The sequence below is a fragment of the Malus domestica genome, chromosome 15 (genome assembly GCF_042453785.1).
Source record: "Malus domestica chromosome 15, GDT2T_hap1".
NCBI lineage: Eukaryota > Viridiplantae > Streptophyta > Magnoliopsida > Rosales > Rosaceae > Malus > Malus domestica.
In genome coordinates, this window is record NC_091675.1 from 28,925,627 (window position 1) to 28,952,912 (window position 27,286).

Below are 27,286 nucleotides of genomic sequence, written 5' to 3' on the forward strand. Positions count from 1 at the left end.
TACAGTCCTAATGAAATTAGAATTGCAACAAAATATGTATATATTTCCACTTTCTAGTTGGAAATACACATAAAATGGACTAGAAAATGTGTTTTTTACAGCTCTTGTCACCGTTGAAGACATGAAGAAAATTATAAAGGAATGCAGCCACATTGTGATTCCCTGCATGCTAGTGTCGAGCCAGTTATGGCCAAAATGTCAAAGCGCTGTGACTTTATTGTGATTGGAGGGTTCAGAGGTACTTTCTGCCACATGGAAATGAAGAGAAGGGAAGAGAAGTACTAGTAGTCTAGTACATTTTTACCATGTAAAAGTTGTAACTAAGAATTAAATCGTAAAGTTGCTCAAACTGCACCTGCATATCAGACTAGTCAATAGAGTATACATGGTATCCCAACTGAATCATTGCCATGCAGGTGAACAGAACCACATTGTTCTATGTTCAAGACTTCAAGTTCCTAAATTAGTTAAACACAACAATCAACATCGTCCACAAGTATTTCAAATTTGAACTGGGAGAGAAATTGAAGCTTATAAGTTACAAATAAAAAATTTGAGAAATAGATCGTCGATCCCCTTGTAACTTGTTGGCTTAGTGGTACAATCAAGGGTCGGTAGGCATTGGGTTCCACTAGCACCCAGTTGGATCATCGTTGAATTACCAAAAAAATAATAATAATTAAGAGAGAGGTGGAACAAAGTATGACTGCAAAGGAAAGAAATCCTACTGAATTCAGACACCAAATCAACTTACAACCCGTTAACCCCAATTACCATGCATTGTTGGTGTTATTTGAGGCCAAAGTAGGTTGCCTCTGCAAAAAAAGAATGTTGATCTTGTGGTACTACTACTGCTTGTTGGCAGCAGGTTTCATAGTCTGCAACCATTTGAGTACTATAAACCAGTGAGTTTATGTCTCCCCAACTAATTTCACTCTCTGCAGAAGCAGTACTGGTCCCTGCACTGCTACCGTTGTTCAACGTCTCCTCGGAGGCTTGATAATAAAAACCACCCAGTTGCTGATGCTGATGAGCAAAACTGTTGTCGTAAACCTCCAATTCAGTTAGCTGGTTAAGATGATCAGCCTGTAGATTGTTATTCTGATCGTCTAGCCCATGAAATATGGTTGGACTACTTGAACCCCCAGTACCGTTACTAGCATCAAAGTTTGTGCTTGGAAATTGAGAATAGTTATTACTGTTGGCTGCTGAAGTAGAAGCAAGAACATCAATGGAGCTCTGATAGAATTGGTGATCTGATGACGAGGTGGACGAAATATCAACTGGGTACTGAAAACTTGTGGTGCTAGTGTCAGAATCATGGGAAAATCTTCCTCCAAGATTGATGAGCATAGTCTTAATGGAAGCCTCATCCTGCATGAGTTGAGGGTCATGTGTTTGATAATTAGCCACTGGCACTACTGGTAGCTCTGGCCAGTTATAAGGGTTTTGGTTGAAAAACCCAGCTGAGATATTAACAAAATTTGCATTATTTTCTGATCTTTTGATCATCTCTTGCTTAAAGATGGCAGCGCGGCGACTCTGCTGAGCCTCCTGTTGTTTACGCTGCTTGCCCAAGAGCTTTTTCTTCAGCCTTGTGTTCCAGTAGTTCTTAATATCGTTGTCCGTTCGCCCTGGTAACTGGGCTGCAATGATAGACCACCTGCCCAAAAAAAAAGTACTACTTAAAATTCATAAAGTGATAAACTTCCAAATTTGAAGAGCATTAAAAACTAAGATATATAGCCTTGAAATTGTTAAAAATATACCTGCTTCCAATACTCATGTAGAGGCTGCAAATGATGTTATCTTCTTCCTCTGAGAACCCGCCGTGCTTGATATTCGGCCGTAGATAATTCAACCATCTAAGTCGACAGCTTTTGCCGCACCTTCTAAGGCCTGTCGTTGATCATGAAAAGTAGTACAATAGTATTGATGAAAAGTGATCAGCTAATAATTAAAAACATAGGTTGGATCATGATCAATAATTTTGTTAATTAACTGGGATGAGGAGGATCTGAAGTGATTAATTACTGACCTATCTTCTGAGGTAAGGTAATCCAGTTGCCGCCGGTGCCATGCTTCTCGATATAAGCCTTGAGTGTAGCATCTTCTTCAGGTGACCAAGGGCCTTTCTTAACGTTGGCTTTGTCACAGCAAGGAGCTCTGCCCATGGCTTTTGCTTTAACCTGGCTTCTTCTTCTTCTTTTCCGGATGTGTGGGTTATTTTGTGATGTACCTTGGTTTAGCTATATATGTATCAGCTAGCTCCCCCTTTATGATTACCAATTGATGATAATTTCAAAAAGTTTATGATAATGTTAATATAATATGTGTAAGAGAGAAAGAGAGAGAGTATAATAGCTGGAGAGCTGAGGAGATGGCTGGGGACATGGAAAGGGTCACAGAAATTCAAAAAGTTGAATTGAAAAAAGGGTGAGCCTTTACCTATAGAATATTAGAGAATTGGAAATGCCAGAACAGGAGACCAGAGTTTTATCTCATTGTCTCTCTCTCTCTCTCTCTCTCTCTCTTGAAGAAACATAAGATAGTGGATGATGATGACCATCAAAAAATAAGTGACGCAACTAGAAGCTTTAAAGAGTTGAAGCAAACAAAGCAAACATCATCAATTGGTTTGAACTCTTCCACTGGTTTATGACCGTGAATGGTTCCTCAAGCCTTTAGTAAGAAGTTAAGAATAATTCGTCCAGGCAGCCATTATCATGGTCTTGATATGCAACACAAGGAACGTGTGAAATGAAAACACCACGTGACAATGTTTCATGCACACATAAAAATTCTATAGCTAGTCAAGATCTTATTTTAAGCATGAGTTAAGGTATTTTTCCATTATTTAAATTTTTGTTTTAAAGGTGAAAAAAGGTTTATCTATATAAGTAGCGTCTATGACTTATATGCAAAAATGTTACTTTTACCATATTTGTACATTACAATTTTACTTCTAATAAAGATGGAATCCACATATGTTAGTGACCCCACCTCTATTAGAGAGGTGATACAAATGTATTATGTAAAATAATAATTGTAGAATTACTGCTTAAATAATATATTTACATAGATGACTATTTCAAGTCCCTTTCTCTGGTTTTGGAGTCGTTGGGGTTGGTTTTCGATGAAAATACCAAGAGGGTTTTGAGGTGTTAATTAGGGATAATTTCTTGTGACGGAACACACCACTATATGTCAGCCCCCCATGGTGGATGAGGCAGTAACAGTCGCTATATACTTGATATAAGAAAATTGTGTCCACCATCTAATATGGGAACAAACAACCAAAATATATTTTATTTACTTGAAAAGGGAAAACTCTTTATGAATTATTATGTATTCGGTTCACCTGGATAACATAGAAGGTAAAGAAATGGGATTAGTCTTGTAAAGAGAAGATGTTCATTACTCCTTGGATTAGACTACATGACATTCTCAATTGGACTACCGGCGGCTTCTAGTGTAACACAAGTGGGGAATTCTTTCGTGGCTAGCATTATTTATTGGCACTCTTTTCTCACTTCTTACATCTTGTATATAATATTTCTTTTCATATTTACACATTAGAGTCAAATAATATTTGTAGACCGTAAGTTCATAAGTATGGACAACAAATGCATGAAAAAACTAAATGTGATCAATGATTTAAATTTACAATTTGACAAAATAAACATCTTATATTCTTAAAGTCTGGAAAAAAAAAAGATTCAAACTATTTAGCTATAATGTAATTGACACGTAGATTATTGCACCAATTATTGTTACTACATGTTAAAAAAGTAAATCAACTGAAAAGTGTTGCTAATGTTGTCAAAAAATGTGATAACCTTTTCTTATAAACTTTGTAGTAGTAAGAGGTTAAGAAATTAATAGTGTATTATACTCTAATCATTTTCCCATTATGTATACTAGCTTTCATGCCCATGCAGAAGATATTTTTTGAATCACTGCATAATACGCACGGCTTACACGTTTTAAATGTATTTAGCGTAAATTGACAAAAGGAAAGTTAAATATTGAAGTAAACGAATAATCATAGATCATGCTAAAAGAAAGCCCTCATAAACCAATTAAAACAGCTGAATTCACATAATAAAATCGGTTTCTATAGAATTTACATTAAGAATAGAGAAAATAATATGTAATAAACAATTGATTGAATCACATTATTGCTAGCTCATTGTGAGGCTCGGCTCATCTCCTTCCCCCTTAGTGTAGATAATATTGTTTGTTAAAAATAAAAAATAAAAAAAATCATTTGACAACTAATTTAATCACATTATTATCCGCAAAAGACTTTTTTTATAATCAGCATTACACGCATCTTCAGATGTTTTGAACGTGTTTTAAAATAGAGAAATTAAATCACATTATTACTAGCCTATTGTGAGGCACTAATTAAAAAAAAACACAAAAAAAATTAATTATTAAAAAAATACTGTTAAAATGATGAAAATGCCTGTGTCTTATTTGATGCATTATTTTGGGATGCCTTTGAAGTTTTTTGTCTTGGGGGCATTTTTGTCCAAATTTTGTTATTGAAGCTTGGTGACACCAAAATCACTATTCACTTTTCCATTCTCTTTACATATAGATATTGACAACTAATTTAATCACATTATTATCCGTGAAAGACCTTTTTTATAATCGGCATTACATGGCTCTTTAAATATTTTGAACGTGTTTAAAAATAGAGAAATTGAATCACATTATTATTAGACTATAGTGAGGCACTAATTAAAAAAAACACAAAAAAAATAATTATTAAAGAAATACTATCAAAATGATGAAAATGCTTCTGCCTTATTTGATGCATTATTTTGGGATGCTTTTGAATTTTTTGTCTTTGGGACATTTTTGTCCAAATTTTGTTGTTGAAGCTTGTTGACACCAAAATCACTATTCACTTTTCCATTCTCTTTATATATAGATACTTTGAAAGATGAAGTACGGGGGGGCACAGGTATTTACCATTGTGTGGAATATAATGGAAAGGTATTTCGTTACGGTAAACGAAACACCACCAATAGAAGAACTAAATCACCGTGAAATTACCAATACCATGAGATTAAATCAGAAACTGTGATGTGATACTAAGATATGACAACGGGTGTCGTGTGACAATATTGCTTACAAAGATTTCAAGAAGAATAGTGTTATTTATACATTTATTTTTATCTTTTACATTTTTTTTTTTTTGTCTTAATATTTTTTAATTCGTTTAATCTAACAGCAAAAAAATTAAGAGAAACATGTAAAAAGTAAAAATAGGTGTATAATAACACTACACTTTCAAAAACTTCTCACGTACACCACAGAACAAACTTGGCAGCAATAATGGGTTTAACAAGGGTTTAATTAATTAATTAATTGAACACTGATGGACCATTGTAGTTTATAAAGCAGCCAATTATGCTAATGACACATGCCATATTTGGACCCTATTGGCATAATAAATATGATCAAAGACTTTACGAGACTAGTGTACTTGTTTATATTAGCATTCAGCCACCAGTCACATACAGGAATTCCACCGTCAATTTTATTATATCACATATAGACCTTCTGATAATAATTTATTGTGGAGTCTGTTTTTTCATGATTTTGATTAAGTGAGTTAAATATAATAATTTAATATCAAATTCACTAACTATAAGAGTCAAATCTAAAATTTTTAACTTTTAAATGAAGATTAGGAATACGGCAAAATCATAGTACTAAGTGAAAATTCATTATGATGTAGCATCAAATTTGAGTTATTTTAGATGCAATACAATTAAAATGAGGAAGCTACGTTTAATGAAAGAAAAGTGATTGAAAAATTAAAAATTCGAATACTATTTGTTGTTGTCATGTCTTGAAAGTTAATGTTCTAAACTTTTAGGTTGCTCCACAAGAGGAAAAAAAATAAGAACAAGGTTCGGTGTTAACAAATATCTGAGACTTTAGTCCCCAAGACTTGTTTTCCAGAAACTTGCACTAAGTTTTTGGATTATTGGTCTTGTGACCATTCCACTATAAACACTTATGCCGTATTTATTATATTTTAGGAAGTCTTTATAATTTTATTATTTCATATTTTAAATTTCTTTTGGAGTTATAAAACTATATAAAGGTTGTATTTCAACATTTATTCATATTTATTATCAATTAAACTTTATAGAGATTTCAGTATTTTTTTTGTTGTATTCCGGCAGTATGCTCTTCCGCTTATGTTTTAGGATTTAATGATGATTAATCCTATCTATCTTGTTTCTCATTGTATCTATTATAGAGTTTTTTTAATTCTCGTAATTGATATTTTACACTAATTTACATAGAAGTAAGGGAGAGAGTTTAAGATTTTTTTTTTTTTGGTTGAATTTGAAAGAAAATTTACATCACGACAATCGATCAGTATCATTCTTTTGATTATAAAATTATCTTTAATGTTCTTCATGAGAGGGCCAGCTTAATTATTGAAGGGAAAGAACATAGAAAAAGAGAAAATGGACACCAAGGAAGAAAGTATTGGCTGACTTGACTCAGTATGAAAGGGTAAAAGTCAAAGGTGGGCTTGTACAAAATGGTGGTTGATTTTTTATGATGCTAAGATTTGCCTTGATTTTCTTTTTTATCATGTGGATATATGCATAGTTTGGTAATGTAATTGAGATTCAATTTATAAATTAAATAATATAAAAGTTGATGATTAAATTATTACTTAATTGTTAATTTAACGTGCTTATTTCTTAATTGTGACACATTATGTAGTTTGCAAAACTAATCTACAAATTTAATCTACTTAGAATTACTCATGTGGTCTCAACAAGTTCATGAAAGTTTTTGGAAGGAAAATAATACATAAAAGTTTAGGAATTGGGTTTTATAATGAAAGAAAAAAGTAGCTAGTAATAAAGTAAGGTCGAAGTTGAAGGAAGTACATTTTGATAAAATGAAGGAAACGGTCATCATGTAGGCCAAGCAAACTGACTCTCTCTCTCTCTCTCTCTCTCTCTCTCTGTGGAAACGGTCTTCTTGTTAGGCCAAGTAGACTCTCTCTCTCTCTCTCTCTCTCATGGTTTCTTATTCAACTTTTTGATATCTTCTTTTTTCTGTGTCTGATCGTAGACCAACTTAGTGTGAAAGGGTTCTTTTGACAGGGTTCAAAGCGCAATACAGCTCAAGGCCACTTCCTTCTCGAGGACTTTTTTTCTAACCAAACCAAAGCAATACAGCACAAGTACAATCAAGAAATGGAAACAAAACTGTTCTTCATGTGTGAGCTAACTTTCATGAATTGCTGCAATATAATCAACTAATTTGGCAACCACAAATTAGAAACTTAATTATTTGCCACCAACAATCGAGTGGAATTAACCTTATTTCCCGGACAAGTAGTAAGGTTAGGATATGCACTACATGTGGATGACTAAATGCTTCAATTGATTATGTACAAATATGATATTTGAATGGCGATAAAGAAAATAAACTATTATAATTAGGACTTTACTATATGATTTGAATACATTATTCATTTTAGTTGGTCTACAAGGAGGTGCACCCATATATGCAAGAACACAAGTACTGCTGGAATAGTTAATTAGTTAGGTTTTTTAGTTTATTATTATTTGGGAGTTTATTTGTAGGAAGAGGATTTGGGTTCCATGCCTATTAGAATTAGGGTTAGTAAATAAGATGTACATAACTCATTTAGAAATAAGTCTAGAAAGATGTAATCTCTTCAAGTTATGTTGCTTTCTTAGAAATTTTGTAACATTTCTTTATTTTTAGTTAGTTAAATAATATTCTTAATTTTGTAGTCCATTCGCTCGTATGTTTAGCACTCTGAATTTTAGCTAGTATTGTTTTAAAAGCACCTTGTCTTCTCCTTGGACGACTGAAGGGGATTTTAATTTGTGTTCTAATACTGCTTTGAAATTGGTTTGCTTCTAATGGAAGTGAATGTATGTAAGGTTCCCACCATTGGACTTCGCACTGAGAGAGAGAATTCTATATGGGAAGTGTTATTGGCACTTTAAAAATCTCATTCTACACTCCTCACAAGTGTATTTTTCTTTCTAAATATAGAAAGTTTGGAGTGTAAAATGAGATTTTTGGAGTGCCAATAACAATTCCCTTCTATATATATTGGAGATTGTCAATTTAGTCTGAGAATAAATTCTAGGGTCATTTTGGTTCCAATCCCTAATCAACCCAATTGTTAGACTGAAACCTTGTTTAGTTACATATATTGATCAAGGTCCTTAACATCATTTAAGGGACTTTACTCATGCATTTAATGTCCCACAAATTATGAAATTTAAAAAAATTCTAATAATATTTTTAAAATATAATAAGTACTTAAAAATAAATATTGGAGTAATATTGTTCTTCACAAAAGTATAGCAAGAAAATAATGTACCCACATAATTATTAACATATTTTACAAAATAATTAGTGATAAATTTTAAAACATAAAATAAATACATATAATTAGCATGGGTGCATTTAGCAAAAATAAAAATGGGTACAAATAATACAAATACACATAAAACTTTAAAAAAATATGGGCATAAAAAGAAATTACTATATGGGTACTGTCACATGCCAAACCAGCTTCGCCATAGCACGATATTGTCATCTTTGGGCCTCGGCCACGCCCTCACGGTTTTGTTTCTGGGAACTCATGTGAGAACTTCCCAATGGGTCACCTATCCTAGGATTGCTCTATTCCAAACTCACTTAACTTCAGAGTTCCGATGGAATCTGAAGCCAGTGACTTCCCAAAAGGTCTCGTGCTATAGGAGGTGGGCATGTACACATAAGGCACATCACCCCATCTCCGTTCGTCGATGTGGGATGTTATAATCCACCTCCATTAGGGGCTCGATGTCCTCGTTGGTACACTCGCACCACACGGTAAGTGGCTCTGATACCATTTTGTCCCATCCCAAACCGGTTGTGCTGTAACATGATATTGTCTACTTTGGGCCCAGTCACGCCCTCACAGTTTTGTTTCTGGGAACTCACGCGAGAACTTCCCAGTGGGTCACCCATCCTAGGACCGCTCTCGCCCAAACTCGCTTAACTTCGAAGTTCCGATAGAATCCAAAGCCAGTGAATTCCCAAAATGCCTCATGCTATAGGAGGTGGGCATGTACATATAAGGCACATCACCCCCTCTCCGTTGGTCGATGTGGGATGTTACAGGTACAAATTAAAGCTGAAAAGAAAATTGGTACAAATTTAAAAGGGTTGCAATTAAAAATGGGTACAAACCAAAAAAATATATATGAAAAAAAATTTAGTCATAAATATAAATATTTCAAATGTAACATTTCTAACACTAAATAAATATATTTAGAAATAAAAAATTATTTTATTTATTGAAATAATTAATGACGTTTATTAAAACTAAAGGACCTTGATAAAAATTTAAAATGAAATAAAGTTTTAATCAATGAAATAGTAAAAAGAGAGATGAGAATCTAATTTCTTCTAAATTCTATTATAAACACGGATTGTCTTGTTTTTTCTCGTCTAATTTGTTTCTAGAAGTACTGTCTACTGTAGTCCACTAAACTAAAAATTTAATTGGGAGTTTAAACACCATGCATGCATCTTCACGCCTCTAAGCCGAAGTATTATTCTTTTTTTCATATAATTAAACCATATTGTAAATAAAACGAAGAATAGAAGTGGAAGAAGATATGACTATCTAAAAATTAACCTGCAAATCCTCAATTCGGTAGTTGGATGAAGTATCTAGAAAACTTCGGATTCTGAAGACCGACAGTCTTAGACAGCACTGATCACACCTTGACCCTGCAAATTACCCATGCATGGAAAGTTTATCTAAAAAATGAACTTCTAGAAGTTGAACTTTCTATATATGCAAGGATTTCATCACTTCAAATGATGAATACTGATCCGCACAAGGGGTTACAAACAGATTTTTTTTTTTTCTTTTTGAAGCACGAAAACTACAGTTTAACTATTACATATGATTTTATGATATGCGTTACACTGTTACTTAGCTTTGGAACTGTATATTTTTAGGTACAGCATCCCTAGTTAATTATATCCAAAAGTTTGCTTAAAACTTAAAAAAAAAAAAAAAATCAAAAGTAGTTCCCCCTTTGTGGTTTGTGAAAATTTCCAACGCATGACGCCGACTTTGTTGCAGTCTACTTATAAATAGCATCTTCTATATACAAACTTGAACAGTAAAAATAGAAAAAAATCTGTGCAATCATAATTTCTGTAATGACGACAACGCCGGACAGCGACAGATCTCGAATGCTTTGTGAGTGTTGTGACAAAGGGGATCGGAGGAGGGAAGCATTCCCATATATAATTGACTGCAACAAAAAACTTTCTAAGAAGAAAGCAATTGAACCTTTCTCTTATGAAAATCATTGGTCTGCTCAACTTTGCTTTGCTTTACTTTCCATTAAAAAACGAAGGCAGCAACGCGGTTTCTTCGTTGTTCTTTCGGGGAGGAGGAAAAGGGGGTGCAGAGGCATTGAAAAAATAGATAAGACAAAGATGCAGATAAACTTTACATATATTTTAGCATTTACTTTTGAAGGTTAGTGTTTTAGCTTTTGCATGTTGATAACCCGGAGATTGTGTTTAGGTCTGGGGACGCTACAAATCTTCCATACATTGGAAACCAGAAAGCAATTTGACTCGTGCAAAAACGACAAATACAGCAGATTGCTGGAGTTGAAAAGGACTCCAATATATGGTGTTTTCCAAAATAACAAATTTTGCAGAAGCCATGGTTTTGAGTAATTGAGTTGCATTTCCCCTGTAATGGGACTGATTTATGAAAATCCTTTTTAACATCGTCCATGTTCTTTCTTTTTAGTGATTGGATCGAACAAATCAAAAGAATATTAAAAGCCACAATTAAAAAGAGGTGGAGAAGGTGAATATATGTGGAAAAATCCCATCCTAGTAATTTAGGAAGAAGGATGGTCAATAATCATGAGGAAACTCATTTACGCTACGCTTTTGATCTTGGTATGTCACATGATGATATTGTCACATGCAATAATTTTGCATAATTCTTGGTTTAACCTTAACTTTAGAGCTTAAGAACCATCTTATGATACAACGTCAATAGAGTGTATGATATGAATAGCTCGAGGTAGAGCACTCAATGGGCTAGGGTGGCACATTTTGCTTTACCAACCTTAAGGAAACTCCAAATCTAGGATGCTAAGATCCAAAGTCAAGGAAAAGGCACTAGCTACATTTGTTCTTGTAATGCATAGCATGACGGAACACGTAAAGTATTAATTGTGGACACTCCTGAGAATTGGCTTCGATTAAATGGGGTGACATGAAAATACACAAATAATATCTTCTGAGATTTCTATTGATCGTTAGAGAGATGTTATATTTTTAGACGATCACAGTCACAACTTAGACAAATGAAGAGAAAGACAAAGAAAACGGAGATGAAAGCAGAGAACGAACCTAAACACCGAAGAATGCTCATTGAAAGAAGAATTTAACTTAAGAATATATTGGAGGAAAAGAAGGATTGCAGAGATACGGCTTTTGTTGGACTCAACTAATTTCGTTGTGCACACCATGAGCTCAGTCATGAGGTATAACTTATTAGAATGTGCCACCTTTGTGTCTAGAATTGGATTGGGTTACTCTTTTGCATTCAATGCATGTTTATAAAGAAATGGACGAAACTTCCAAATCTTGTGCAAGTTAAAAAGGCAAAAGATGAATAGGTCATGAAAGTAACTTATCCCTCACAATCCTACCATTTTGTGGGGATTGAGAGAGTTAAGTTTTGTTTTTATTTTTGACAAGCAACAATAGAGTGATTTCATTAATAGGAATCGAACAAATACATATTTTTCAGTGACCAATTTCTTGATCTAGAGATTAATTTGCACAGCAAATAAGTTAAACTCCTACTGGCTACCACAAAAACTAAGTGCAAACAATATAAATTTGCCACAAAGACGATAAATGCGACAAATCTATCACCGAATGCACACATAACACTGCCGCTAAGGGCGAGGCCACATCAAATCGTTGTTGTAACAACGAGGCCACAACAGGTGGCCGGAGCTACACAACCCCGCTATGCGGCACAAACACAAAACATAAATAAAGCTTAAAATTTGGAAAGAAAAAAAAACTACCTAATCCGAGAAAGGACCACCAATAAACTCGTCTCCTTCACAAGGACAACAACGCTATAGATATGGCCTAGTAAGGTGGGACAACCAGGGGTTGGCTAGCGCTCAAAGACCATGGAAATTGGGCCATAAGAGGTAGATCCAACCAACCACAACCGCAAATCTGACCCACAACCATGGATCTAGTCCAGTTCTAAGGCACAGCCCGCGTTTGAGAAGATTACTGCGTCGAACTTAGAGGGTTGTTCGCAAAATGGTGGAAAAGAGAATAGGAACAGGCAGACGCAGGTTACGATTAGAGGGCCTCGTGGGCGCAGCCATGGAGAAGGGAGGAGGAAGGGAGGTGAGGTGTGGAGAGACAAGCCACACGAACGAGAGGGGAGGAAGAGACTGGCGGGAGAAAAAGTAGGAAAGGGGTGACCGCGACTGCAAAATGTTAGGGCTCTGTCAACTCAAATTATATCTAAAGAATCCAAGACATTGAACGTGTCCTGAAAAAACCAATGTCAACACAGAAAAGAATTGGGATCCAGTTTGGATACACTAAGGGGTGATTTGGGAGTGAGGTGCTTAAAAAAAAAAACTATGAGGGTTTTAACTTTTACGTGTTTGGTAAACTAAAAAAAAAAGGCTTGTTTTGAAAGCTGCTGTGAGAATAAGCTGAAATCAAAGGAAAAAGCTAAAGCTGCTATTTGCAGCTTTGGAAAACTGATTTTTTTTCAAAGCTCATGGAACTACAGTGCTCCTTTAATGAAAAGACCCACTATCAAACTGTTTTTTTTTTCAAAAGCACTTTTACAAAAAAATTTACCAAACACTCTACTGATTTATTTCACAACCGTTTATTCTCACAGCATAACCGCTTATTCTCACAGCAGCTTTTTTTCAAAGCACAGCAATACCAAACAAGCCCTAAGACAATCACCCGAAGCAACGGCTTCAAAGGCGGTCGTTGTTCTAAAGTTCAGACAAAGTTGCATAAAGCTCGTAACTCAAGTAATCAGAGCATTAATTATTCATCCAAAATCATGAGTTCAATTCCCATCTCAAATACCGCTTGTTAAAAAGGAAAATTTTGGTCACTATTTGAGTTCTGGTTTTGTGGTTTTGGCAAATGCACATTAATTTATACCACTGAATAAGACCTGGGGTAGAAACTTTTAGAGAGGCCCTCTTATTTCCTACCCCTCCCCCTTCCCCTTCCAAGGTGCCGCCAATGCCTTGCGCTTAGAAGCACCATCATGGGACACCTCTACAGCAGAAGCGTTGGTGGCTCAGGTAGCAGCCATTGTTACTTCCGTGACTGGAACTAATTTAGCTCTCACAATTGGAAAAATGAACAACGGAATAATTAAACTAACTTAATGAAAGATAGTAATTGAAGTAAATTCCATGTAGAAATCTAGGCTTACCATAATGCGGCAGTTTATTATCTTTCGAGGCTGAATTTACCAGCACACAACAATAACCAATATGTAGATATTGAGGTTAGTGACGCACACAAAAGAAATTCTAACGAAACGCCAAATACTGGTTCAAGAACCTACTTTCTACAAACTCAGGAAATAAGAAAATAACAGAACTAAGCAAGATATAACTGGGACTGACTGGTTTGCAGCACCTACAGCGAGATTGCTGAGTGGAATTCACTTCAGTATGCTTTACCTTAGCTCAACAGTCCAATCCATCTTGTCCTCAGAAAGACCCATCTGTAATCTGGTAAGCACAGAGTAGAGCTTTTCCGACACGTCTCCAAAACCATCTCCATAACAAACCCTGCACAAGAAAAAGGTCACAATTATGTTTCTTTGAATGTGATATGGATGATCCCACCTAAACCCGATCTTCTATTTTTATAAGCAGGAGTGCTACTGAAGACACATTTTACATGGAATCTACTTTTAGCCAGAGTTTAATTTAAAGGGCAATTTTCCACTTATAAGAGGATGACATAATCAAAGATTACGTTAATTTCTTCACCCGCAAACAAGAAAAGGCCAAAGAAGAAATCTCTGCTTCCCATTTTGAGGAAACATTTCAAAATGTAAGACTTTTTTACTGTTTTGTTGATGGACAAAGAAAAACTTGCTTTGCAGGCCAACAAAGAAAAATAAAAAAATTGTTTTCTTTCTCTGAAACTTTTGCTAGACGAACAAAAGCTTACCTTTTTCCAAGATACGTTATGCTGCCAACAGGTGATACAACCACAGCTGTTCCGGTACAAAAGACTTCATCAGCATCAAGTAAATCCTCCACTGCCACTTGGCGCTCCTCAACCTGCACATTACAAGATGGAATTCAGCAATGAAGTTATTGAAGAAAACATCAAGCTATTATTTTAGCTCCATAACTAGTAGTGTATGCCTTGCACTATCTAAACACCAAAAATAAAAGGTCAATAACAAATGAACACCAAGAAATGTCTTCCCCATCCCCAACTCTCTGATCATATATTACAATCATACTGATTGATAAGTACCATATACGTACCTGCAATCCTTCACTACGAGCAACGTCAATTATACTCTTTCGAGTAATGCCAGGTAAGATTGTCCCTTTTATTGCAGGAGTAGAGATAACATTATCCTAGGAAAACAATAAACATGGACAAATTAGGTGTGACCACCTCAAACGAAAACATAAGACATATATGCTTAATGAAAATACAAATGACATGCCAGATGCAGGGGCCTTTGTTGCAACAAACAGTAAGTTCCACAAAAAGAATGTACTTGAATATGGGAGAGCAGACGACAGACCATCTCCAAATAAGCAACAACAACAACAACAACAACAAAGCCTTTTCCCACTAAGTGGGGTCGGCTATATGAATCCTAGAACGCCATTGCGCTCGGTTTTGTGTCATGTCCTCCGTTAGATCCAAGTACTCTAAGCCTTTTCTTAGAGTCTCTTCCAAAGTTTTCCTAGGTCTTCCTCTACCCCTTCGGCCCTGAACCTCTGTCCCGTAGTCACATCTTCGAACCGGAGCGTCAGTCGGCCTTCTTTGCACATGTCCAAATCACCGGAACCGATTTTCTCTCATCTTTCCTTCAATTTCGGCTACTCCTACTTTACCTCGGATATCCTCATTCTCAATCTTATCCTTTCTCGTGTGCCCACACATCCCACGAAGCATCCTCATCTCTGCTACACCCATTTTGTGTACGTGTTGATGTTTCACCGCCCAACATTCTGTGCCATACAACATCGCTGGCCTTATTGCCGTCTTATAAAATTTTCCCTTGAGCTTCAGTGGCCTACGACGGTCACACAACATGCTGGATGCACTCTTACACTTCATCCATCCAGCTCGTATTCTATGGCTGAGATCTCCATCTAATTCTCCGTTCTCTTGTAAGATAGATCCTAGGTAGCGAAAACGGTCGCTTTTTGTGATCTTCGCTAAATTGCTCCGGTCATTAGTGTGGATAAGTATATAAATGGATAGAGATAGGAAAGCAAACACAAGATGTACGTGGTTCACCCAGATTGGCTACGTCCACGGAATAGAAGAGTTCTCATTAATTGTGAAGGGTTTACACAAGTACATAGGTTCAAGCTCTCCTTTAGTGAGTACAAGTGAATGATTTAGTACAAATGACATTAGAGTACAAATGACATTAGGAAATATTGTGGGAGAATGATCTCGTAATCACGAAACTTCTAAGTATCGGAGTGTGGTATCATCTTGACTTGCCTTATCTGTCTCATAGGTAGATGTGGCAGCTTCTCTGGAAGTACTCTTCCTCCATCCATGGGTGGTATCTTTAACTGGTGGAGATGCACAAGGTAATGTATCAATTTCACTTGAAGCTTACTTGTAGTTTCAGGCTTGGTCAAGCGCGATACAAACCATGTAGTAGGAGTCCCCCAAGTTGCCGAGCTAGGGGATTTGCTGAAAGAGGTGACAGACAAGGTAAGCAATCAGAGCTCCGGCTGATTGTTCACCTTCTCCCCATCTTGCAGCAGCATGAAGGATAAAGAGAAGAAAAATGAGAAGAGATGATATGGGATACTTTTGCTTTTGAAGAAGTAACTTTCCACAGGCTTATTCTTGAACTGAGCTGGAGGGTTTTCTGGTTTCCTCCAGAGTATAAGGCCGACTGAAGAATTTGAGGGTCAAAACAAGTCCATCAAATCTAGAGTACGTTCGACCCTGCTGATATGGGATACTTTTGCTTTTGACAGAGTAATGGATGGATCGGCACGTGTGCTGTTACGCTTGTCTCCACATGCTTCCTTGTATCCTTCGCACTTGCCCTATCTGTTCCTCAAGCAGATGCGGTATCTTCCCTGGCAACATAAGATGTTGAAGATGAGTACTCGAGAGCAATGCCAGGTAAGTAATCAGGTAAGGGGTTCCAGGCTGTCAGTTCCTGGCTGTGAGCTTGATTTCAAGTGCTGACTGATTGCTCTCTTTCTCCTTATCTTGCAGGTAAAAACAAGGTCAAAGGAAAAGACAGGGAAAAAGCATGATATGGGATACTCTTGCTTTTAACCCTGATGATATGAGATATTCTTGCTCTAGTATAGCTTGTTTGCAGAGGTATTATCGGGGGGAAAGAAAGCTGAATATTTCGAAAGGCTTCGTTGGGAGTGCCCTCTCAGATATGAGGAAGGGTTGAGCATTTTTGCAGGTCTGCCTGTCCGTTGGGGATGGAGGTCGACATATATAGGAGTCTCCCTAACAACAAGTAGTAATGCTATTCCTTTACCCTGCTTGGTCATAGCACGGTAGTGGGAGCTGCCAGCTTCACATGTTTTAACTCTGTCAGAGCACTTTGAAAAAGTGGTATGTGGTATCTGGCTCTCGAGATTCGGAGAACGATGCTTCTTCGATTTTTGAGAAAGCAATCATGGTGGGGGTCTGGCTCTCGAGATTCGGGGAGCAGTGTCTCTTCGATTTTTGAGAAAGTAATCATGTTGGGAGTCTGGCTCTCGAGATTCGGAAGGCGGTGCCTCTTCGATTTTGGAGTAAGCAATCTTGTTGGGAGTGTTTTCTCGGATGTGAGTAAAGGTTGGGCATGTTTGCTAGTCTACCTTGCCACGAAGCACGGAGGTTGACACACAGGGACTTTCCAATTATCCAGCAGTGGTACTGTTCCTTTACCCTTGTGGGTAATAATATGGTAGCTAGACCTTCAAAATTTATGTGTCTAAACTTTGTTAGTGCTGTTTCTTTGCTATTCTTTTACCTTTCTTGGTCAGAGCGATGTAGTGGGAGCTGCAAGCTTCACGTGCTCAACTTTGGCAGAGACTTTGACAAAGTTATCTGTGGTACCCATGAGCTATTGTTGCGTGTGGGAAGTGGGTGATTGAACAGTAAGATTCATGTGCTTTCTACTTCACCAGAAGTCTTCGACAGAATGCCCATAATTTCCGCAAAGCTGAGTGTGCGTGTGACAGGTGCTGACAAGGCTAGAAAAGAAGGTGCCTCTTCGATTTCTGAGATCGGCCCTCGTGGTCTCTGAGCAGCCCAGCTTTTGAGAAAGCGAGCGCCTCTTCGATTGATTCGGAGAACGATGCCTCTTCGATTTTTGAGAAAGCAATCATGCTGGGGGTCTGGCTCTCGAGATTCGGGGAGCAATGTCTCTTCGATTTTTGAGAAAGTAATCATGTTGGGAGTCTGGCTCTCGAGATTCGGAGGGCGGTGCCTCTTCGATTTTGGAGCAAGCAATCTTGTTGGGAGCGTTTTCTCGAATGTGAGTAAAGGTTGGGCATGTTTGCTAGTCTACCTTGCCACGAAGCACAGAGGTTGACACACAGGGACTTTCCAATTATCCAGCAATGGTACTGTTCCTTTACCTTCTCTTCGATTTTTGAGAAAGTAGTCATGTTGGGAGTCTGGCTCTCGAGATTCGGAGGACGGTGCCTCTTCGATTTTGGAGCAAGCAATCTTATTGGGAGTGTTTTCTCGAATGTGAGTAAAGGTTGGGCATGTTTGCTAGTCTACCTTGCCACGAAGCACGGAGGTTGACACACAGGGACTTTCCAATTATCCAACAGTGGTACTGTTCCTTTACCCTTGTGGGTAATAATATGGTAGCTAGACCTTCAAAATTTATGGGTCTAAACTTTGTTAGTGCTGTTTCTTTGCTATTCTTTTACCCTTCTTGGTCAGAGCGATGTAGTGGGAGCTGCAAGCTTCACGTGCTCAACTTTGGCAGAGAACTTTGGCAAAGTTATCTGTGGTACCCATGAGCTATTGCTGCGTGTGGGAAGTGGGTGATTGGACAGTAAGATTCATGTGTTTTCTACTTCCCCAGAAGTCTTCGACAGAATACCCATAATTTCCGCAAAGCTGAGTGCGTGTGACAGGTGCTGACAAGGCTGGAAAAGTAGGTGCCTCTTCGATTTCTAAGATCGGCCCTCGTGGTCTCTGAGGAGCCCAGCTTTTGAGGAAGCGAGCGCCTCTTCGATTTCTGAGATCGGCTTTCGTGGTCTTTGAGCAGCCCAACTTTTGAGAAAGCAAACACCTCTTCGATTTATGAGATCAACCCTCGTGGTCTCTAAGCAGCCCAGCTTTTGAGAAAGCAAACGCCTCTTCGATTTCTGAGCAGGCGCCTCTTCGATGTCTAAAGCTCCGTCGAGTGCAGCTTTTTATAGGGGCTGGCATTAAGTTCCAAAGCACACTTGTATCTCCACCAGTAGAAGCTCCATTCTTGCACTTCTAAGATCTTGATTTGTCCGACCTCTTCTCTCTTCAATACCTTTGAAAATGTCTGGCCCCTCCGACCGTCGTTTTGACTTGAACCTTGTTGAAGAGGCAGCCCCGCCTTCTCCAGACAACATATGGCGCCCATCCTTCGTCTCCCCTACTGGTCCTCTTACCGTTGGGGATTCCGTGATGAAGAATGATATGACCGCTGCGGTGGTGGCCAGGAACCTTCTCACTCCCAAAGATAACAGACTACTTTCCAAACGGTCTGATGAGTTAGCTGTTAAGGATTCACTGGCTCTCAGTGTTCAGTGTGCAGGTTCTGTGTCTAATATGGCCCAACGCCTATTTGCTCGAACCCGCCAAGTTGAATCATTGGCGGCCGAAGTGATGAGTCTCAAACAGGAGATTAGAGGGCTCAAGCATGAGAATAAACAGTTGCACCGGCTCGCACATGAATATGCTACAAACATGAAGAGGAAGCTTGACCAGATGAAGGAAACTGATGGTCAGGTTTTACTTGATCATCAGAGATTTGTGGGTTTGTTCCAAAGGCATTTATTGCCTTCGTCTTCTGGGGCTGTACCGCGTAATGAAGCTCCAAATGATCAACCTCTGATGCCTCCTCCGTCTAGGGTTCTGTCCAGTACTGAGGCTCCGAATGATCCCCCTCCGATGCCTTCTCTTTCTGGGGCTCTACCGACTGCTGAGACTTCTCCTAAGCAACCTTTGTGAAGGCTCCATCTTGTTTGTTTATTTTGACTCATGTATATGTACATATTTGTAGCTTATCGGGGATATCAATAAATAAGTTTTCCTTCATTTCAACGTATTGTGTTAAATACACCAAAGCCTTCTTCGCTAAGTTCTTTGAATTTTCTTTTGTTGAAGCTTGTATGTTGAAGCTTTCTGAGTGGAGCATGTAGGTTGGGGTAGTGTTCCCTTAATTTTTCGAGTGAGGAAAACTTCTCGGTTGGAGACTTGGAAAATCTAAGTCACTGAGTGGGATCGGCTATATGAATCTTAGAACGCCATTGTGCTCGGTCCTGTGTCATGTCCTTCGTTAGATCCAAGTACTCTAAGTCTTTTCTTAGAGTCTCTTCCAAAGTTTTCCTAGGTCTTCCTCTACCCCTTCGGCCCTGAACCTCTGTCCCATAGTCGCATCTTCTAATCGGAGCGTCAATAGGCCTTCTTTGCACATGTCCAAACCACCGTAACCGATTTTCTCTCATCTTTCCTTCAATTTCGGCTACTCCTACTTTACCCCGGATATCCTCATTCCTAATCTTATCCTTTCTCGTGTGCCCACACATCCAACGAAGCATCCTCATCTCCGCTACACCCATTTTGTGTACGTGTTGATGCTTCACCGCCCAACATTCTGTGCCATACAGCATCGCCGGCCTTATTGTCGTCCTATAAAATTTTCCCTTGAGCTTCAGTGGCATACGGCGGTCACACAACACGCCAGATGCACTCTTCCACTTCATCCATCCAGCTTGTATTCTATGGTTGAGATCTCCATCTAATTCTCCGTTCTTTTGCAAGATAGATCCTAGGTAACGAAAACGGTCGCTCTTTGGTATTTCTTGATCTCCGATCCTCACCCCTAACTCGTTTTGGCCTCCATCTGCACTGAACTTGCACTCCATATATTCTGTCTTTGATCGGCTTAGGCGAAGACCTTTAGATTCCAACACTTCTCTCCAAAGGTTAAGCTTTGCATTTACCCCTTCCTGAGTTTCATCTATCAACACTATATCGTCTGCGAAAAGCATACACCAAGGAATATCATCTTGAATATGTCCTGTTAACTCATCCATTACCAACGCAAAAAGGTAAGGACTTAAGGATGAGCCTTGATGTAATCCTACAGTTATGGGAAAGCTTTCGGTTTGTCCTTCATGAGTTCTTACGGTAGTCTTTGCTCCTTCATACATATCCTTTATAGCTTGGATATATGCTACTCGTACTCCTTTCTTCTCTAAGATCCTCCAAAGAATGTCTCTTGGGACCCTATCATACGCTTTTTCCAAATCTATAAAGACCATGTGTAAATCCTTTTTCCCATCTCTATATCTTTCCATCAATCTTCGTAAGAGATAGATTGCCTCCATGGTTGAGCGCCCTGGCATGAACCCGAATTGGTTGTCCGAAACCCGTGTCTCTTGCCTCAATCTATGCTCAATGACTCTCTCCCAGAGCTTCATTGTATGACTCATTAACTTAATACCCCTATAGTTCATGCAATTTTGTACGTCGCCCTTATTCTTGTAGATAGGCACCAAAGTGCTCGTTCGCCACTCATTTGGCATCTTCTTCGTTTTCAAAATCCTATTGAAAAGGTCAGTGAGCCATGTTATACCTGTCTCTCCCAAAACTTTCCACACTTCGATTGGTATATCGTCTGGGCCTATTGCTTTTCTATGCTTCATCTTCTTCAAAGCTACAACCACTTCTTCCTTCCGGTTTCGACGATAAAAAGAGTAGTTTCTACACTCTTCTGAGTTACTCAACTCCCCTAAAGAAGCACTCCTTTCATGTCCTTCATTGAAAAGATTATGAAAATAACCTCTCCATCTGTCTTTAACCGCGTTCTCTGTAGCAAGAACCTTTCCATCCTCATCCTTGATGCACCTCACTTGGTTTAGGTCCCTTGTCTTCTTTTCCCTTGCTCTAGCTAGTTTATAGATATCCAACTCTCCTTCTTTGGTATCTAGTCGTTTATACATATCGTCGTAAGCCGCTAACTTAGCTTCTCTGACCGCTTTCTTCGCCTCTTGCTTCGCTTTTCTATACCTTTCACCATTTTCATCGGTCCTCTCCTTGTATAAGACTTTACAACATTCCTTCTTAGCCTTCACCTTTGTTTGTACCTCCTCATTCCACCACCAAGATTCCTTTTGGTGTGGGGCAAAGCCCTTGGACTCTCCTAATACCTCTTTTGCTACTTTTCGGATACAACTAGCCATGGAATCCCACATTTGGCTAGCTTCCCCCTCTCTATCCCACACACATTGGGTGATTACCTTCTCTTTGAAAATGGCTTGTTTTTCTTCTTTTAGATTCCACCATCTAGTCCTTGGGCACTTCCAAGTCTTGTTCTTTTGTCTCCCTCTTTTGATATGTACATCCATCACCAACAAGCGATGTTGATTAGCCACGCTCTCTCCTGGTATAACTTTGCAATCCTTACAAGTTATACGATCCCCTTTCCTCATCCCCTTTCCAAATAAGCAAAATCATTAATAATCATATTAGACACCAGTTGGCTAATCTTGAAAGCACTAGGCTGTGTTTAAATTCAAGAAACAATGCTGCTGTTCAAGTACCGAGCAAAATTACACTAGAACTTGTCCCAGAACCTAAAGGGGGTAAAAATTTCTACTTTGATTATGAGACACAACAATGATGCAATGCTACAGTATCCATTGTAATGGTAACAGTATTGAGGAAAGGTTGCAATTCTATAAGTCGATTTCAGTGCTTAAGGTTACCAGACATGCCAAGTGATATAGATATTTGGTAAGGTTCTTAAAAGAAAAAGTTCTGGCTTGGATACTGGCATACTGCTGCATTTGTACGAGTGGTTGCATGAGGATCCAGATTGCAGCAAGTGCAGGTGGATGGTTTTATTCAGCATGCCATTTTGTGAACTCACAAACACAATGAAAACATAGCACATAGAGTAGGGGAAACATCTAGGCAGCCACCAATCAATAGTAACATAGTGTAAATAATAATAACAAATAAAATAAGACGTGCACCCACTAAATTCCTGTCACATTACCTTCACAACAAAAATATTGCACGAGGAAACCTCTTCTAGATATCTTTTGTGAACACAGTCGAGGTATAAAACATCTGAATAGCCTTTTGCTTTCGCGGCAGACTGTGCCTTCAAAACCTACAGATAAACGATTTAACATTAGAAGTTTAACAGGTCAGCAGCTACATACTATAGTTTTAACTTTTAAGTTTAACAAAGTAAAATGATAAAACACTTAGAAGCACTAAACCACAGGAAAATGGTTGGAATGAGTCTTCATTCAGTCATTTGACTTAATTCACTAAAGAATAAATATTTGATTTTCATTGATGTACACAGCCAGAGCCTCACATTTAAAGAGAGAATAAAAGTGTATGTGATCACTTTGTAATTAACATCTATGAAAGTAAAAGGGTTGTTGCTTTTAGTTCTTGACGCACTAAAGAAGAACCGTATGCACAGGGAAACATTAGGTCACAGTTTTATAACCTCACACCAAGAAAAGCCAGACCATAGTTGTAGAAGCAGACAACTAATAATTTGCAAAGATGAATTTGGCCAAGATTCAGGTAATTAAGAACTAAAGAATAAGAGAAGCACTAGCTTACTGCGGCATAATTCCCTATAGTCTTGACCCCTCCAGTACCACCAGGAGTTGCACGATGCAATTCATGTTCGACAATCAAATTTATTGGTGCAACGCCTTCCTGCCACCAGATATATAGATATAAGACACTGAATATTTGTAGGTAGAAATGCAACAAAACTAGCAAATAATTAGAGAACAAAAAGATTACAATAGGGTAAAACCACATAAAAACAACTACCATTTAAATTAAAAAAATGGAATAAGACAAGAACGTTGAAGCTAAAAGTAATGAGAAAAAACCGCATATCCAATGAAAAAAGCAAGAAGTGTTGCCCTATAATTAATTGAATCATACATTCAAGCACCAAACACTACGATAAAACCTTAATATGTAACTTCCAGTATTCACGACCATGACTCACTAAAAAGATTTCAAAACGCTCGTACCAATCATGACTACATCATAATGTACAATCAATCAGCAATATTGAATTTGCTTTAAATTCAAATAAATCGTTAGTAAGCAAATTACACAAGACTGCATTAAGTGTGAAAATAGAATGCCAATATTAAACTTGGTATAACAAAATCAATTAGAATAAAATTCCTGAAAACCAAGGGCAGTGACATGGCATTTTCCACTTTGTAGCAATATGCAAGTACAACAACAAACCTTAAAATAGTTTCCAACAGGTGAAACATAAATAAGAAATGTGTACTCAGGAGCAGGTGCAAGACCAAGAACAGCACCACTTCCCATTAGCAACGGCCTGATATATAGGGAACCTTTGCCTGGAGGGGGAACCTGAAACGAGAGATTGACAACTCATTAACAACATTACATATACTAACATTTAAAATGAAAATCTCTTAACACAGGAGTGTTTATATTACCCAACGTTTATTTGCTAAAACAGTAGCCTTTACAGCTTCGACAAACTGTTCGACAGTTGGTGATGGCATACACATCCGCTCTGCACCCAACCTCATCCGCAATGCATTTTCCTCGGGACGAAACAAGAGTATTGTACCATCTTCTTTCCTGTAGGCTTTCAAACCTTCAAAAAGTCCCTAAAGAGATAAACAAAAGAAAAATTAAAGTGAGATTACTCAATATTCAAGTAGTCCGACTAAATTATTTCCCTAACTTTTCTTTCAGTTTAACTGCATTCCTCAAGTTTCTGGGATCACCACCTATTTGAGGTGGGTGTGCCCTCAACATGAGATGATAACGAATCTCTCACCCCCTTGACTTATCCTCCATATATGAAACCAATCACTTTAATGCCCTGCTTAGTTACAAGACTGCGCTACAAGGCTCAGCATGTTCATGGTAATACCTTAACATTTAAACATGATACCTTAAGATTCAGACTCCTATATATCTTAAACTCCAAAATAATTAAGAGAACATCTAAACTGGTGCAGAATATGATACTTGTTCAAAGTGTGTTGTATAGCACACAAGCTATATTTAATTCATTTTAATAGCTCATCCAACTCTATATGCAAAGCGTCAAAAATAAAAAATAAAACAGGAAACACCACACCATATGGCGCAGTTCAAACAGTGAACACACTAAAAATGTGCATATTTAGGGCTTAGGTGTTAGGGTTTAACTCTCGAACTTTGGGCTAACATCCAAATAAGAGAGTGAAACCCTAAAACATAAATCCTACATGGAATTTCTACAACCTAGGGTTATAAACCCTGTCATAAACGAATAAAAACTACATGAGGAAATGCTGGATCCCCACGCCAGTACACGATTAAATTGAGAATGTATATCCCAGACCCTGCGTAAAGCGGGAGCCTTGTGCACTGGGTACGACCTTTTTATACATAATCATATATGCTCCAAATCAGAAGAAAAAAAACAATGTTTAGACATCGCACACAGATCTCGTGTAATAGTAGGCACATCAATGGACTATTATAAACTCCAATACCCCCATTGTAGTTTTGCACTCATAATTTACCATGAAAGTAAGAATCCAAAAGTACAAAACTTTACATTGAATAAAAATAGCATTAGAGTGCAAAGTTTTAAGTATTTAACCTGCCCATAATTCAAGACTCCGGCTGAGGGGCTCAATTCGATGTTCCCAAAACGCTGTAATTCACCTTTGGAAAAGCTTCCGCCTTGAGCACATTTCATGACGTACATGTAGTCGGTAGAAAGAAACGCAAAGCCGAGGTTGTCCCATTCGATGTCAGCTAATTCGCTTGTTTCACTGCTGAGCCCAACAATAACATGTAAACATAGCAAATCTAATCACATAAACCCGAAAAACGAATTGGACAACGAAATCAAAACTAAGTAAAACAGAACACATTAACCAAATCAAAACTACGTAAAAGGATCAAATCAAATCTGAAAGCAGGGATTAACTAATGTAAAGTTTGATACAACAACATAATCAAAGCAAACAATGAGTTAAAAATCAATCAAATTCACCATTTCAACAACAATATCAAAATTTAAAAGAAACCCAAATGGAAAGGAAGAGGATTTACACGAATGTATCGGACAATGTGGCATATGGGCAAATGGGAGAGGAGGCGGCGGAAGCTCCATGAGAAGTCAAAGGAAGCTGCTTCTGGAGCTGCAAAACAAAGAGTGAGCAAAACCCATCTTGAAAACGAAATCAAAATAAAAATAAAAACAATATGTATGTATATATATTTGAGATTAAAAAGTAGAGGATGAAGGAGCGTACCTTGAGGGAGAGAGGAGAGGAATGGGAGGTGAAGGAGAAGGGGCGGATGGGAAGAGAGGAAGAAGGATTGCGGGAGGGGCAAAGAAGGTAATTTAGCTGAAGACCTCCAAGGACGGCGCTGCTCTCCATCTCTCTCTCTCTCTCTCTCTCTCTCTTTCTCTCTGAACAAACACTAGAACCCTCCCTCTCTCTCTCTTCCTTGTCTCCCTCTATCTCTCTCCTCCGTCTCTGTCGATTTGAATATAATATACTTGAGAGAGCAGAAGCTGAGTCAGAGTGTGAGGCTTTTCCTTATTAGAAAACGTGATATAAATCTAATTTTGTGTGTCAGCGATTATTAGGTATAGTCAAATAACTTGATTATTAGTTGGTTTAAATGTCCAAGTAGTCTCTATGTTTTATTTATTTGACCAATTTTAGTTTTCGTATTTCCAGTTTCATCTTCGTATTTATTCTTGTCAGTTGGAAATTCATAAACTATTATAAACTTATTTATAAAAATTTATCTATTCTTAATATTTTTTAGATTGAAAATTTTATCTCTTATAAGTGTTATTTCTCATTACTTTGCACTTTCTTTGAGAGAGGGATTCAATTGGAAATGCATCTGCAACCGACCCGCATTCAATTGCAAGCTTGCAGATTGCCTTGTAAGCTGGGCTGCACAGCAATAATGGCCCATCCCTGCAGAATTGTTGCAGCCTTGCAGGCCGTGCCTCAAACAGCTAGCTAAGACGTGTTAGGCTATGGTTTTCTCGGCCCAAAGCCATTTTTTTGGGGCAATTTTTCGACCCAATGCTATTATTTTAGCATTCTAAATAATTTTAACCCGTCTGTTAATATTATTTTGCTTCTATAATCGACTTTGTACGGCCCGATTTATTGAATTAATTAAAAGTGACCTGCAGTCCATTAATCTGATAATGAATCCAAAATTATTGACCTGAAGATCACTTTTGGACATTAACGATTCAATAATTTATTTCTATTCTTTGAACCGTTGACCCACTTTCGTAGTCCTGAAGCACTCACACTTGAGTTCCTGAAGCAACCCAAATCTACTACACGTAATTGTATATTGCATTCTGTGTTCTTGCAGGAACCTCTCTTTTATGAACTAAACGTTCATAAACTAAATTGAACCTATAGTTTCAAATTTAGTGCCTTTAAAACCCAAAGTTTTCATAAAACAATACACTCATTAAAACCCGACGTTTTTCATGAAAACCATGTCTTAGAACTCGAATATTATAACTTTGATGCTTATGGATGATTCATTCCCATAGCACCAATCACAAACTTGTTCCTTCCAAATTCAGTGGATTGTCGAACCCTCACAAGTTCAATTTTCCTGATTTGGACGTTTCTTATAAAAAACCACT

The 27,286-nt window shown here is 37.8% G+C and overlaps 2 protein-coding genes across 3 annotated transcripts; both read right to left on the reverse strand.

Moving 5' to 3' along the window:
* Positions 1-658: 658 nt before the first annotated feature.
* Positions 659-2,570, reverse strand: LOC114821803 (transcription factor RAX3-like). Its single transcript, XM_029095190.2, has 3 exons — positions 2,039-2,570; positions 1,770-1,899; positions 659-1,663 (listed from the first exon to the last, which is right to left on the reverse strand). Exons 1-3 carry the CDS (start codon positions 2,172-2,174, stop codon positions 790-792), a joined length of 1,140 nt encoding a protein of 379 aa, XP_028951023.1. The 5' UTR covers positions 2,175-2,570; the 3' UTR covers positions 659-789.
* Positions 2,571-13,575: 11,005 nt separating this feature from the next.
* On the reverse strand, positions 13,576-26,238 carry LOC103425095 (branched-chain amino acid aminotransferase 2, chloroplastic-like). Of its 2 annotated transcripts, none has more exons than XM_029094218.2 (10): positions 25,905-26,238; positions 25,702-25,790; positions 25,244-25,418; positions 24,078-24,254; positions 23,857-23,988; positions 23,203-23,301; positions 22,616-22,732; positions 14,658-14,753; positions 14,332-14,444; positions 13,576-13,943 (listed from the first exon to the last, which is right to left on the reverse strand). In XM_029094218.2, the coding sequence occupies exons 1-10, from the start codon at positions 26,031-26,033 to the stop codon at positions 13,829-13,831; spliced, it is 1,242 nt and encodes a 413-aa protein (XP_028950051.1). In that variant the 5' UTR covers positions 26,034-26,238; the 3' UTR covers positions 13,576-13,828. The 2 variants fall into 2 exon arrangements, with proteins under 2 accessions (XP_028950051.1, XP_028950050.1); XM_029094217.2 differs by having other exon boundaries at positions 25,244-25,421; positions 25,905-26,181.
* Positions 26,239-27,286: the final 1,048 nt, after the last annotated feature.

Bases quoted from the DNA above. Each gene is read 5' to 3' on its own strand.
- LOC103425095 (XM_029094217.2), bottom strand. From the start codon at position 26,033: ATGGAGAGCAGCGCCGTCCTTGGAGGTCTTCAGCTAAATTACCTTCTT. The intron at 25,791-25,904 runs GTACGCTCCTTC...TTTGTTTTGCAG, and splicing joins CCTCTCCTCTCTCCCTCAAG to CTCCAGAAGCAGCTTCCTTT. The intron at 14,754-22,615 runs GTAATGTGACAG...TTGTTTTCCTAG, and splicing joins GCAATATTTTTGTTGTGAAG to GATAATGTTATCTCTACTCC.
- LOC114821803 (XM_029095190.2), bottom strand. From the start codon at position 2,174: ATGGGCAGAGCTCCTTGCTGTGACAAAGCCAACGTTAAGAAAGGCCCT. The intron at 1,900-2,038 runs GTCAGTAATTAA...GATCAACGACAG, and splicing joins TACCTTACCTCAGAAGATAG to GCCTTAGAAGGTGCGGCAAA. The intron at 1,664-1,769 runs GTATATTTTTAA...TTTTTTGGGCAG, and splicing joins TACATGAGTATTGGAAGCAG to GTGGTCTATCATTGCAGCCC.